This window comes from Paramacrobiotus metropolitanus, unplaced genomic scaffold (genome assembly GCF_019649055.1).
Source record: "Paramacrobiotus metropolitanus isolate TYO unplaced genomic scaffold, Prichtersi_v1.0 Parri_scaffold0000074, whole genome shotgun sequence".
NCBI lineage: Eukaryota > Metazoa > Tardigrada > Eutardigrada > Parachela > Macrobiotidae > Paramacrobiotus > Paramacrobiotus metropolitanus.
This window is the reverse complement of record NW_026570294.1, coordinates 69,917-84,946: the sequence shown is the minus strand read 5'-3', so window position 1 is coordinate 84,946 and position 15,030 is coordinate 69,917. Positions and strand designations below refer to the sequence as shown.

Sequence of the window (15,030 nt, the reverse complement as noted above, 5' to 3'; positions counted from 1 at the left end):
TATCACATGTATATTTTTCAACATGTCTCCATTATCTGTATCACAAGTACAGTTTGCTAATTTCTCATCCGGTGACCTTTTTTTCGCCAAGCTTCGTATGCCGTAAAAACCGTATTCAGTCTGGTAGCCTGTTTTCCGTAAAAAAGCAGACCATCCGCTTGAAGTAAAAATTGTTTTTTTTAAGGGATTCTTATACAATTTTATACGATTAATACCCTAACCAACCCATTAAGAATATTCACAAAGTATTGTCTGGTTTCCATTGTTCTACGATTTTCCTTGTTTGACAAAATATTATGGCTGTCAGGGCAGAAGGCTCTGCACTCAGGACAGCCGCCCCATCCGCCGTCTACCTGGTTGGCTCAAGCTCAAGCACAAATATCTTGATCTCAGCCAACAACGGCGATGGCCCAGTGGCTGTGCTACGTGGATCACACACTCGGTAGCCACTAGCCAGCGGTTCGATTCCGCTCCGTCGCCATTTTTCAGAATTTCCTCAACAGGAAATTCTTTCGGACTTCATCTGGCCGCCCTCCCTTCGCTGAGATACCGACGGACAGCCGTCTTTATGGCAGCCTCTGATATGGCATAACTGACAGTGAAGCGATACTTTAAAAATTGTATAACTCATTGCAAGAGTACAAAAATATTAGAAAACTATTATTTTACACAAGAGGCTTTTCGTATGCGCTCGTCTTTACACAATTAAGATACATTCAAACCATTATAAGCTGAGCAAAAACGGAATCGGGTAGATTTAAAAAGCAGACAGCAACCGCAAAAAAAACCAGAGCAAATAGCTAGCAGACACTGTACACGCCAAAAGCCGCAGACGGTTCTTATGCTTTAACCCAGGAAAACCGGGTACTAGAAGGGATGGCACTACAGTTTTGAAAATTGGCAGTCTGGGACAGAAAAATTCAATTAAGAGAAAAATAATTTTTTTGAAATTTTAGCGACCATAGGTCAAGCAGGAGATGACCATGTCGGCCTAACACGCATGGTAACCATGTTGCGCCGACATGTTATCCATTGCCGTTTATAACAACTGATTAAAAAATCGCATAGAATATGTCAATAGCTCAAACGAAAGATCTCAACGAGTACTTCACTACAAGTGCATTGTGATGGTCATTGGGATGACCAGTGGTCAAGAAAAATTTAAAAACGAGAAATCAGTAAAATGCACCATTACATAAGTGGTAGTTGGATATTTCGCAACAGTTGGTCACTTCTGCTTATGTTTGGGACAACTGGTAATCGACCCTAATATGGATCATAGTTTGAGTAACATGTGCAGTGGAAGCAATGCTATATCCGGCTATACAACTGAACTGGATAGCACAGATAAAGAGCCGGGCTGATTCCGGAAAATGATCACCATCGTTAATATACCGGTGGTCAATTCTTCAAAGTATTATACAAGTGACCAATTGTTGAGAAATACGGGAATTTAGCACATCGAGGTCAGTAAAGTTCTGTCAAAACAACAAATTTTGGTATTTAGAAAAGAAGGCCGGACTTCTAAGTCACTTCAAATCTGCGTTATTTTCTCAGCTTCGCACATATTGATTTCTACAAGTTACAAGGCATGCCGTATGAGTGCTCGTGGACCGGAAGGTCAGATGTGTGCTTCATGCAAGAGTTCAAGCGTCACTAGGAGAGTATAAATGCGCGATAAATAACTTTTTAGAGGACTTCTCACTCAATGCTACAGTGTAATTCAGATAAAATTTGCAAAGAATATTCGAATTGTTCGATGACCAATGGAGTAGCCAGCTCAAAGGACAAAGCATAATGCCAATAATAACACTCCGCACACAAGCAAATGCACTGTACAGCCTATACAACCGAAACAGCCGTTCACGCAACTGTTCCGGTCCGACATTCAGTCGTTTATGCGGTTATATTGAAGATAGTACGGGTCATAGCCATTTTGAAGATACCGAGAGCAGTCATTACAAAACTGTTTTGCATTTTTTTACATTTATTTTAATGGCGTTTAGTCAAAAATTACATTTTTCGGGTTTCCGGCCTGTGCTGACCAGTGGTCACTTCGCTGACCATTATGGTCCAGTCATTTAATACAACAATTTATGGGCTTTCTTTTGATTGTTTATTGTACCGTGTACGATGCTTCTGTCAATTGCTATGAATTTTTGAAGAATAATAATTATTTAGTACCGTGTCCAACCGTGTCAAAACCGACATGGTATTTTCAATTGACCAGCACTGACCAGTGAACGTTTTTTCTCTGAACTGTAATTCAATTTTGTATAGAGCTTAGCAGATACTTCTTTCATAATTTTTCTGGGAATTATCTGATGTGGAGTTGACTTTAAAGGGAAGCAGGACCTCAGAGAACTCCGTTTGGTCAGTTTTGACCATGTTTGGCCACTCCCTGGACCTTACGGACATGAGGGAGTTAACGGTTATACATTGCAAACTGTAGTCTAACATCTGCTTTGCTTTTTGAGTACATTGCCTTTTAATCCGAGAGAGGATAAGGATTTTGGTTGTTTTTTTAATGTTTAATTTTTAACTATTAAGTAGTGTACCAGCGCTCGCATTTATTGCCATTTGGGCGGCTATTGCCAATAAACATAGACATCTGCTCTTTGAAACAAAACCATTAAAACCAACCTATGACCATAGTTACGAATAAGAGAGAAGAAGTCCTCCACCATGTCGGTCTAACACGCATAGTGTGGAACGGGTTAACTGGCTGTCGAGTGGAACTGCTTCCGGATTATGTTATTAAAAACTGGCTTTCTGTTTCTATATGGCTGGACCCCGATCATGCATGGAAATGGTATCTGCAAGGTTAACAATATCTCTCTGCTTTGCGTCCACAGCTAAACATGGACAGCATTCAATACCGCTTACTATTTCGTAACGGGCCCGTGGCGGCAATTAAAGTCACCGGCTGGCTAAGGTCAAAAGCTTGACTTTGGATGGTGAATTTCTTCTGCAGCTTGACGACGCAGTGGAGTTCGTTGTTCACGTAGGAAGCCGATTGAACATTTAGCGGTGCTTTCCATAAAACACACAAATGCGACAGGATTGCCAACCTTAGTACCGGAAAGTTTAAAATAAATACAAGGCTATAGCGTAAGCCTGACGCGGGTTGCAAAACACTCTCCGGTTGGACTGTATACCGTACGTGCTATAAACGACGCGTGATTCTTACATCAACAGTCTGCCATCCAATAATTTAAGATGGGCGTTGGGGATGTTATACATCAGTTTGGCTTGCACGGTGTCGTTGGCATCATGGAATTATTGGAAGCAATGCACCACCGCTGAATTCGCCATGCCTTCACTCTACTTATCAACAGGTCACCTGATTTCGATCATTGTATAGTTTACAATAACTATTAACGTTTGTTCCATACATCCACTCTTTAATTTTCGCTGCTCACTCACGTTATACATTTATGCACAAAACTTGAATAAAGCAGCAGTTTTTAAAAAAATGCGAAGAAGACCGTACCATGGAGAACCCCACACCGATCCACCGGTTGCCCGTGAGATTCAAATGCAGTTGATCGCCACTGGCCACAGCGAGAAGGTCAACCGTCACCGCATCATTGGCTGTGGCGATGCTGGCGAGGAATTGACATGACGCTGTTGACCAGCACTGTGCCTGGAGACTGGCACACCGTGCCACTATTCTGACACGTTTGGCTGACGATATTCAAAGATGACCCGCAGCCGGTGTTTTGGGCAGCCACCACACGGAATGTCCAAATTAACAAAACTGGCGGGAAAATGTATGACTGCATTATGGGCCAGTTGATGGAAACGGAAGCGCAAAAACCGTTTCTGGCAACCGTGGATTTTTGCATAAAGAGCTTGTAAAATGCTTGACTGAAATCATTATTATTGCGTTAGCAAGTGCATTGGCACTTACTGCTACGTAAAACCATGAGACGTTTTCGAATGGTATACTCTAGTTGTTTCCGTATCCGCTCATAAAGCCAAGAAAAGAGCGATTGTTATGGCGCGGTAAAAGATGTAGCGCGGCAACCATAAAAGCCTCTTACATTTTTACATTGTGTGTTCTTACAGAGAACATATAGTACATGGCGGTTTTTGGCACATTTACGCAAAAGTGAAACGATGTGCACATGTACAAATATGATCGTAATAAAAAAATGCAATAAAACGCGCTTCTTTATCGGCATCAATAAAGTCATCATACGTTTGTTAGCTGGGTTCGGGAGGCACCGTTAAGGATTGTTTTTAACCGCTGGACAAATAGTTTAAAAGTGTGACAGTTTAATTTAAATGTGCGTAATGAGGTAACTGACATTGTGTTACAACCATAATACAAACTGCATCTTTTCCCTTATGCTATTTGCAGAGTTTTTGACAGACATATAAAAGCGGAATGCAGGCCATTCGCCGGAATGGCAGATCACGGGAAGCTGACTTTGGCACTGGGAACGTGCGCTCTATCGTGCTGTGCGATGGCATCTGTAAAATAAAAAAAACGTTTCTTGCCGGCACGGTTTCCTTCGTAATACACAACTGCAACCCACTTTGTATCAGCGGTCCATTGTCTCCAATCAGAGTGACCGTCTGCGTCAGGTCAAATGCCTGCCCACTGATACCAAATTGTTTCTTCGGGATAGCTGCGTAGCGCATTTCGTTGTTGGCAAACTGGGCGCTCTGCACGGTCAGGGCGCTTGCTAGAAAACAACCCAACCTGGTCAAGTATGATATTACTGAAAAGGTCATGAATATTAAGATGATTTCTGTACATCGACGCCGATCCAACCCATGTTGAAATGCGCGACGTTGAACGTTGAACGTTGAAATGCGCGACGTTGAACGTTGAACGTTGAACGTTGATGGGAACGTTGAACGTCAGTTTGCCTTGAATGGTCCCGTTGGCGTCATGGAAGCAGTGGAATATGACTGAATTGCGCATCTGTCCGGTCTACAATCATTTCTTGCTATAAAAACCCAGTATTTTTTTCCTCAATACCAAAGCTTTTTTCACAGTTCTAATGGTTACAACAAACAACAACAAGTCGAGACAACAGCAGATGACTGTACCGCACTGGTGGATTGGCCGCCCGCATTGCAACTGCGGTTCAGACTAAGATGGACGGTGCTGAAGCGGCATGATTATCACCGGCTCCGCTGAGGATTTAGGCATGAAGTGCTAAGACTCGCAGACAAGGTCGAAGGATCGATAACACCGGCGAACTGGTGGTATCAACGCCCTCCGGAATTGAGCGATTCAGCAATTCGTTGAGAAATGTCTGCTGGTCGAACGCATTCCACCCAGAAATGTCAGCAGTCTTAAAAGAAAATCCTATCTACTTTAAAAGAACCCGCGATTCGGTTTGTACCTTTATCGCTCCGTTCGTTCCAAACAAAAGCTACCTTTGGCATTTCCGCTAATCAGTGCAAGGAGGTTGAGCAATTTCACCGTTTTCAATTGCAATAGAGTGATGTTGTCATATCAATAGCTGAAATGCAAGCACGGACATGTCAATCAAAATAATAATAATGTGATAATATTTTATAAATTTTGGCGCTTCTCAACCGCAGATGTTACGCATGTTCTGCTTGGTGATCGATACACTTCAATATATATACAGCTAGCTGTTTGTACATAAACGTACCTTGACTGCGAATAATATATTATTTTCCGTAAGAGTCAAGGCGGTTTTATACTGTGTATACTGTATATACGGTGTATACTGTATGTACTGTATCTGTACCAAAATGCGCGTGAGTGCAGACTGCATAGCTTTATAGGGAAACACAGCTACCTCTACAAATAGTTCGATCAGCCGGTTTTTTCTTCTGCAAATAGAGAAACAGAAATACATACCGGTGGACGCAACGATCCTTCAGCATTTTCTTGGAGGTTGTAATTTCCTCCGGGCATTGGAGCAGCTGGTAGATCAACGCACCTGAGATAAAATTAGCCACAGGATAATTACATCGGCAGCAAACATAACACTTCAAAAGCAGAATAGCTTGGCGGCATGAAGACAGTTACCTATTTGCCGAAACCCTAGTGGACTTTAAAACTGTCTTTCAATGTTAAGTATATTTTTGATCTGGGCACAAGTTTGATCTACCTGGTCTGCACTATTAGTGCAGCTTGCTACGCTTTGCAGTTAAAGCACGTGCACCATGGAAATCCTTTAAATTTCATGGTATTTTTAATACCATGGACCTTTAATACATTTTGCACTTTAGCATTCGCTTCATTGGAGTTGTATCCACTGTAATGTTTTTAGTGGGCTTTAAAGCCCATTCTGCTTTTGCGGCCAAGGTAAAAAAGAGAAAGGAATAAATAATGGAAGGAATGTTTTTTGGTCAGACAGAGGAATGAATAATTAAAGGAAGGAAATTTCGTGGTCAAAAACAGGAGAAAATTTTCGTGGTCAGATTTGATGGTCAAAAATAAGGAAACTAATTTTTCGGTAAATGCGCTAAGAAATTTTTAAAAAATTGTGGGAATCACGCTTGGTGGTTTTTACGTTTTAAAAAGTAAGCATTGATCAGTGCAGAAAAAGCTACACATACAATTGCAATTCCAAGATTGAGCAATCAGACGTGCGCTCATGAAGTAATGTATAAACACTGGGATAACAAATAACAGTAAAACGAATAACATTATTATTTTCAACATAAACACATACAGTAATACAATGCTAACATCGAATGCGCTTTGATTTGCTGAATCATCCAAAGCATAAATCAGCCTTTTGGTCATGAAAGTTTCACCTTTTGCAGAACCGTGGTATACCATCATACTATGATTGACAAAATACTGTCGTGTGCAGTGGCTGACAAACTACAGATTCCATTTGATAGCTGCAATTCAGTGCGGTATTGCAACAGCACATACGTCGCAATGCCACTTATTTTTAATGATAACGGTCAAATCATGATTCTATAATCCCTAAAACTGTCTATAGAAGATCTATAGAAGAAAATCAGATGTATTGATATAGTTCCAAGCAGTTACTAATTTACATCGATTTGTTTTGTATCCAGCGTTTATTTATTCCGCACATTTATCGGTCTGCAGGTTATTCTATAAACAGCTGCAAAAGTATTGTTCTAGTGCTCTGCATTAGTATGAGTGACACTGTAACAGTAGCATCAGTGCTGTATCACGCAGGATTAATTTTGTTTGGTCACGCCCTTTGAGCGTCAGCAGATGAAATTTGTTTTTTTTTAATGATAATACGACAGTACACTATGTTTCTGCAAAAGATGATATTTTCTGATTCTGGACTCGTCAAATGTGCCCTGGTTAGTGGTAAACTGGGAAAGAAAGCTTGCATATGATGATATGGGTTATTCTTTTTTCAGTCACCTTTTTAGGGTACCACCCTTTCTGTTTGTTACTCAACGATGGAAGCAAGAAGGACAGAGCAAACCACTGTATACCATATACGGATAAAATTGACACACTAAAACACATACTTCATACTTGCAAAAAAACCGTTTATGTAGCCTCCACTACCGGCGACTTTTAGAACCAAAATTTACAGTAGTATTACAGCAAAATGCAATAAACAGGCAGTCTATATACAGTGATCTTCGCTCTCACATATAAAGCTTTCAAAAACCTCTATGCAATTTTTGCTGTTTGTGAACCATTTTATTTTTTCATCGCACAAAAAATTTCCTTTCTTTTTCTGACCATTCTGTTTTCTTTCCTCTCTGACCCTCAAAATTTACTTTTTTTTGACCGAGAAAACCTTCCTTCCTGTAATTATACGTCATCTCTTTGACAACGGAATTTTATTCTTTTAATTATTCTTTTTGAACATTCCGTTCTTATTTCTCAGTCCTCTTTTTGATTTTGCCAGTTTTGCAGCGAGACGACACACTAGCTATCAGTTCAGTGTTCCACAATACACGCAATTGTGATTACTCTTACTGAATAAATTATAAACAATGTTTCGCAACAGAAATTAGCAATAATTTACTTCTTTTATGAAATTTAGGCAACTTTAGCAGTAAAAATGTTCGCCGGCTTCACGCTTTGCGCAAAAATTGCTTTCCACAATACACGCAATTGTGATTACTCTTACTGAATAAATTATAAACAATGTTTCGCAACAGAAATTAGCAATAATTTACTTCTTTTATGAAATTTAGGCAACTTTAGCAGTAAAAATGTTCGCCGGCTTCACGCTTCGCGCAAAAATTGCTTTCCGTTTGAACTCTGTATAACAGCGATACAGTGTTCTTTTTTGAATTTTAACTTACGCTTCAAATAAATTTCGATATATTGCTATTCGTTTTAGTAAAATTTTTAAATCTTATGACAAGGGCTAAGCAAGTTAAGTTTGCAGCTTTACCTTCCCAGACCAAACTTGGCCTAACAAAGTGCAAGTTATTTATTATATGTGCCATACCAACAATTCACGCTAAAGGCTCCATTGGGATAACTTACGAAAGCGATCCATACGCACAAATCTCCCAGGAATCATGAAGCGAAATGCTCATCAAAACATAAACTGCCGCTCAACTAGCAAAAGTACCTTAAATTGTCTCCAGAAGCCATGCAGATTTAGATTAATAGTGCGTGCCAAATTAAAGCGAGGATCTTGGACCCATGCACGTTTTAAAGATAACGCGGCTCGACGGGTTGCACGAAGTTGTTTGTTAGATCAATCAGCAACTGACATCGTCGCAAACGATGGCAATGACACTTGATCGGCGAACCGTGCGATTACATTTTTGCAGTACTTAATCAGTCACGACTTCTTCCTGATAATATTGAAAGGTAAATATCTGCACAAAAACTAGTTAAAAAAACTTGAAGAACTGCAACACTGAACTCATTTGAGGTATTTCTAGTTTTTGTGGTACATAATAGTTTCGTTCGTTTTAATTTCGTTTCGTTGACTCGGTCACCCCCTGACTTATTTCCTATATAAACTAAAATCAGCCCCGTTTTGGTACTGAATATCAAGCACAGCCGCCATAGTTTGATCGGAAGCGTTTTAAGAATGCGTCTTAAAATTATAGTTTTTGTGCTTTTAGCCTTATGCATGAGTAAGGAGGTGTATGGAATTGTAAATGGTCAACTAAGCAGACCACACCGAGCGGGTTACCAAGTCGCACTACTGCTTTCAACTGATGTGCCGAAAATAAAAAAATACGACTGCGGTGGTTATATTGTAAGTCAAAACTTCTAAAAGTTTTTGCTACCAGTAATTGAGTTTTGCCTTCTCGAATAGGTCACGAATCAATGGGCTATGACAGCAGGTCATTGTTGCAGCCAGTGCAGTGACACACGTCCGTGCTCTATTCTGGTTGGCGCCTACGATCTTAAAAACAAGAATGACCCCACTGCGCTCGTTGTGCCAACGGAACGTTTCGTTATACACAAGAACTACAAACCACCAGCGGGGCTTGCATGGGACGCTTGTCTTGTGAAATTTGCGAGGGTAAGAATTTACATGATTTAAATTACATCATTAATTTCAACTGCGTCATCGTTTTGTATATTTTACACCGTTTTTTTCGTTTTGAGCTTGCTACGATAAGAATTTTAGCTAGAGTAACACGGAATATTTTAGGCTATTGATTTAAACGCCCATACAAAGGCGTTATGTGTCGCAAGTCAAACAACTGGCCTTCCGCTCCAAAAAACCTGCAAGATAAGGGGATGGGGAGTAACGCAGTGTACTCGAGGCGGTAAAATGTTTGATACCCACAGCAGCTCCGGAAGTGACGAGATGATAAGCAACCATATCCACTCAAAGACCGTTCTAAAGCTCCCAACATCCAGCGTCAGTGCATTCGAAGAAGATATTATCGTGAAGGCTCCTGCTAGCCCAAAGTTAAAAAAACTTCATGCAGATTGGTTGTTAAAATCCGAGTGCAAGAAACGCCACGTACTTCCAGATTTCGCCTGCGCACTGACGAAAAATTATTCAGGGCCTTACAGCGGAGACTCTGGGGGCCCACTCACATGCAAAGCTCTAGATGGGAAATACTATGCCTACGGTCACTTCATCACCGGGTAAGTCAATAGTAATGGACCTTAACGCACGTACAATTCAGTCCGGATATTGTGACAAAACAGAAATAGCTTCAGCAGCATGATTTACTGTGTCACTAAGGAGGTTATGTGTTAGTGAGTGCAAGCCCGTCAACGAGCCAGGATCGTACGTCGATTCGTCACTTATATTTGAGTGGGTAGCTGAGACCGTAGGACGTAATGAAATCAACAAAAGCTGTCGATAAAGATTGACAGTAGCGTCGGATCAACAAGGAAGTCTACGATCAGTAAGGTGCCAATAACGGCGATCTAGTAATGGTTTTTTTTTCACGTCGACCACCAGATACCATTGGTCCGCTGGTATAGCATTTGTGGCGTTTGAATCCATTGAACAATGAAGACTAATTTAAAAAAGTCCTTAAATATTTACCGGTCTGCTTTGGAGTATCGGCAGCTACTTTATTATATCGAATTTTTAAAATTTTGGAAGACGCTGCAAGAATATTTTTGGCTTACGTCTATCCTTTTCTAGCAGTTTTAACTCACTGTCTCACCTTTGACGTCTACGGCAATAAACTTCAGCTTACAGTATAATGTACGCAATCAAGCTGAACCTTTTGCAAATAACAATAAAGGACAATCCCTTCATCAGGACTTTCGTTCATGAAAAACAGTGTAAAGTACACCCAATCCGTAAGCACCACCATACAACACGACTAAACACCAGAGCAAAACTATTCAGAAGAGCTAACTAATAAAAACACTGATCTCTGGGTAAACACGCGTTGGAGGCATTAAGTCAATTAAGAAAAACGCCGGAATGCCTTTTATCCTACGCAACTAGGTGTCAAAAACACCGAATGACAGGTGATGATGCGGCCACACATATCTGTCCTCTTTCTTTGCATCGACGGTACCCTCCGTCAAGATGACCAGGCCGGCTGTCTGCTTCTGTTTGAACATGTGGGCCACGGTGATCTGTACTCGGAGCGGAACATTTTGCTTCAGCGCGACATGAAGGCGGCGCTCTGAGTTCTGTTAGAATCTTCCCAGTTGATCAAGCTTCCGGTCGCGTAGAAAGCGAACCAATTTCAGCTAGCCGAAGTTGTGCAACAGCTGTAGCGCGTCCTTATGGCTGAAGCGTTCTAATCGCGCCCTATCCACTTGTTCAACCACAGGCAAAAATATATTTAAAACAATCGAAAGAAACATAGAGCGTCCAGTCTTTAAAGAATAACCTATCTACTAGTCAAACCTTTTTTGAAATTCCCAATTTTAATAGCTAAATTTACTTAAAAAAGCAGCAGAAATTCAACAGTTTTACTAAAAAAATCCAGTTCAGACTCCCGCCAGAAAAATTGAAAAATCGGTGGCGATAATCCCAGAAATTATTTTAAGAATTTGATCTTGAATTTTGCGACCTAAATTATTCACCTAAATTATTTAAAGAAATCAATTTTAAGCTGACAAAAATAGTGGAAATTTTAAAATAAGCGGAACAGAAGAAGAATAAGCGGTCCAATGCTTACTTGTACAATCTGATCGTTAATGCGGATCCGTCTATCGCTGCCGTTTGCACTGCCCTCGGCCATATTTTTCTCAAAAATGCCAGAAATCGTATCTGCATGTCACAAACCAAAACGTGCTGAGTACTGCCTCTACCAATTAAGTCAGCGTAAATGCATATTTCAACAAACCAAGCGGAAAGGAAGGAAATAAAACTGGTCATAAGCAGTTATGAAAACGGTGAAAATTATTTCACAGAAGTGCACATAATATTATAGCGCAATATGCGCGGTAAAATTAGTTGCATAATTTAGGGAACCGATTGGTGTATTACCTACACGTATTGTTATTAACTGTATTACACGGAAATATAGACTATTGATATATTATTTCGCACGTAACTGGACGCATTCACTTTCCTCCAGTGCCTTGCAGAATCTTTGCCTTTCTAACTGACGCAGCCAGAAATCAATCCATGGCAGGTCTTGACATACTATTTTCCAGAGGATAAGAATCTGTTTCCACTGATCGGCAATCGGTTGTTACAACGTAACTCGTATCATAATTCGTAATGGAGAATTGTAGATTTCACATGGTTTAGGCTCCGTTGACTAGAAAGTACTGCGTAACATAAGCAGTACGTTAGCAGAATGAACTTCGTTTAAAATGATTGTACGGACGCACACTTGCAGTGACGTGCAGCTGAAAAATAAATCGAATCGAGAGTGTCGAGAGCGTGACCAACCTGCTGTCGGGGAGGCGGTTAGAGCACACAAAAAAAATCAACAGGCAGCATACGCTGGCTTATCGCTCAGCCATATGGCTGAGCCGTTGTACAGATCCGCGTAAGGCAGACAGTTTTTACGCGTCAGCCAGTGACGTTGGGTTACGGCGCCTTACGTCGCGGAGGGACGTAAATCAACCCGTAACGCCAACGCATACACGAAAGTCAAACTGTACGGAACTCTGCGTGGAGAACGAACCCAGAACAAAGCCGGAATACTATTTACCACGTTGTGAAATTAATATTTTTCTCTTGTGGTCATAATAGCAAATTTTTAGCAGCTATCCACAAGGATCAAAGTGATCAAATTTGGAATGTTTGAGATGAAAAATTTGTTTGAATTAATCAGTCTGTTAGTTGTCATGCAGGGCAGACAGATTGCAGTAGGCACATGTATGTTGCTGCAGCTGACGTTGCTGACTACCACGCAACATCCAGCATCACAGCACAGCGTCCACGGCATCCGCTGCAGCTCCGCCTCCAAACGCGGGAAATGCTGCACCACCGCGAGTGTTGGCCCGTATTGAGTCATATGTGTTTTTGAGTTTTTGCTCACGGCACGCTACTCGTGTCGTAGGCAGCCAATTTTAAAATAATTTATCGTGACGTCACACTGGTTAGTACTGTACTATAAGACCATAGGTAGGCTAACGTACCACCCGAGTCCGCAGCTGTAAACTAGCATCATCCATCACCGACTCTAGGCCTGATCCAGACCGGACCTAGCGTTCAAGAAAGAAGTTCCAGAATCCGATCGTGAACGCCCATAACATGGGAGAAGTTCCCCGTAGCCCGGTCACAATTGGCAAAGTCCACATGGCTGCGGCCCGGGTGATACCAACCACCAGCCAAAACCTTCTCTACAAGATGGGCAGGACCAACGCCCAGAGATGCTGTGCGCCAATCCTTCCTGAATCCATCAAACTGCAGGCGACGGACATACCGTCCAACTCGCCGGTCTCTGTGGGCCCGAGCCCAAGCCACTTGGCCCAGCTTGGCCAACCCTGGTGACGCGCCAACGGCGAATCTCACCAGTCGTACCTGATGCGGACGACAGTGGCCGGACACCGATCGTCTGACGGCAATAACGCCGACAAGCCTTCCGGACCCGTGAGCGTCACCAAAGGCGCCACGGTACCCGGAGCTCGTGGTCAAGCGAGACGTCGCACCACAGTCTTTCAGGATGCAAGAGTGCTTCCTGAACCGTCCGCCGTATGTAGAACAGATGGACGCACCGCCAAAGGCACGGTAGGATCCGTCTGTAGAAATCCAGGTGGATCGTCCGCTAAGGATGCGGACCAGATCGACTTTTCCCATGGGCTTAGGAAAAATGACTAAACTCCGGCAGCAACCACTGCTGCCTCAGCGAAACCATGTGCACGTGCGCGCTTCGATAGATTAGCTACCTGTCCAGTAAGACGGAGCACAGGTTACGACCCCTTACAGACCAACGGTCCCGTAGAGCCGTCGGTGAAATGCACCCCCATGAATAGCAGCGTTGGTGAAGGTTCCACTCATCAGGCTCCAAAATCACCCATGCCGAGGTGCAGACTATTCCGACACCAGAGGCATCGGGCAGTGCAGGCACTAAAGCTCGGATAAACCGGAGAGATCACCCGACGTCCAAGCCCACAGCCCGCAAAGATAGCCCGCCCCTCGTCACAGCAACGGGAGTCCATGATGCAGAAAGAAACCAGTATTACCATACCGCAAAAGCACTGGCTTACGGGATGGCAAAGTCTATCCCGATACCAGAGTACCGGCCAAACGGAACCGGGTGCCTAGAAATGAACAACTCCTCTAAAGGAGACCTTTATTGGGCGCAGGTTTGGGTTGCCCTGTAGCTGGTAAGGACTTTTGGGATCGTTGAGAACATGGGCTTACCCGTTGCAGAGGCAACAGGAACTGACCAGCATTCTAGAACCTAAGAGGCTGAACTGCAACGTTTTCTGGAAGACCAAAACCCCATTCGTGACTTGAAACCAAACTTGATCAGAAGAACCAGTCTGAAGCCGAAGAACGAGAAACAACGTGCTCGGACCAGAACGGTAGGGGAACTTAAAGACAAAAAGCCCGATGGGCTCAGGTAAACCGCGTTGTCCTTACTGAATCCTGAACTGGACCATATACATCAAAATGTTTACACTGTAGAACCAGAATCATCTAGACGTGAAACTTGCGTACCGGCCCAAAGAGGGGCCCTGTCGCCTCCACTCTATTCCCCTAAGGACCAGAAACGTCCAAACGTGAGCCAGATGAATCTTACTCTGAACTGGACCAGACCTGTCAAGCAGTTGAACTTTTACTATTCATGTTCCTCGCGGCCAACCGTCGCCGAGACATTCTGAAGTTAACACGGCGCTTATAGCATAGGCCTGCCAGATTGCCTTAAACACAGGACCGTCACTGCAACTCTCTTGCGGCAAACCGCCGCTAAGATGATCTCAAAATCGACTCAGCGAGTCTTAAACTCAGGGCCAATCCGGACGGGCTCTGGATTACCCTACGGGTCGGTCCAAATCAGAATGCCCGTACCCGCAGGTCAACCCGAGAGTTCCAAACACAACACAACACCCACACAAGAGTCCCAGACGTCCACAACTTGGACGTCCAATCATCAGCAGATGCCTTCACGACCTAAAAGCAGTTTGAAGGCTTTTGGACCTAGAACACCGATCTTGGACGTACTTTGGACCGCCCTACGGGTAGGTCTAAACCACGAAGTAGTGGCCTGGCCAAT

At 42.7% G+C, this 15,030-nt stretch overlaps 1 protein-coding gene and 2 long non-coding RNA genes across 3 annotated transcripts; 1 reads left to right on the top strand and 2 right to left on the bottom strand.

Moving 5' to 3' along the window:
- Nucleotides 1–4,187: 4,187 nt before the first annotated feature.
- Nucleotides 4,188–8,597, bottom strand: LOC129595122 (uncharacterized). The gene is made up of 6 exons (XR_008691271.1): nt 8,444–8,597; nt 5,852–5,933; nt 5,065–5,483; nt 4,767–4,945; nt 4,545–4,694; nt 4,188–4,479 (listed from the first exon to the last, which is right to left on the bottom strand). It is a non-coding gene; the product is annotated as an uncharacterized LOC129595122 (long non-coding RNA).
- Nucleotides 8,598–8,985: 388 nt separating this feature from the next.
- On the top strand, nt 8,986–10,561 carry LOC129595121 (chymotrypsin-like elastase family member 2A). The gene is made up of 4 exons (XM_055492034.1): nt 8,986–9,173; nt 9,234–9,443; nt 9,576–10,021; nt 10,137–10,561. Exons 1-4 carry the CDS (start codon nt 9,003–9,005, stop codon nt 10,243–10,245), a joined length of 936 nt encoding a protein of 311 aa, XP_055348009.1. The 5' UTR covers nt 8,986–9,002; the 3' UTR covers nt 10,246–10,561.
- A 167-nt stretch (nt 10,562–10,728) lies between these two features.
- LOC129595123 (uncharacterized) lies at nt 10,729–12,147 on the bottom strand. Its single transcript, XR_008691272.1, has 3 exons — nt 11,909–12,147; nt 11,530–11,621; nt 10,729–11,163 (listed from the first exon to the last, which is right to left on the bottom strand). It is a non-coding gene; the product is annotated as an uncharacterized LOC129595123 (long non-coding RNA).
- Between the last annotated feature and the right edge of the window lie 2,883 nt (nt 12,148–15,030).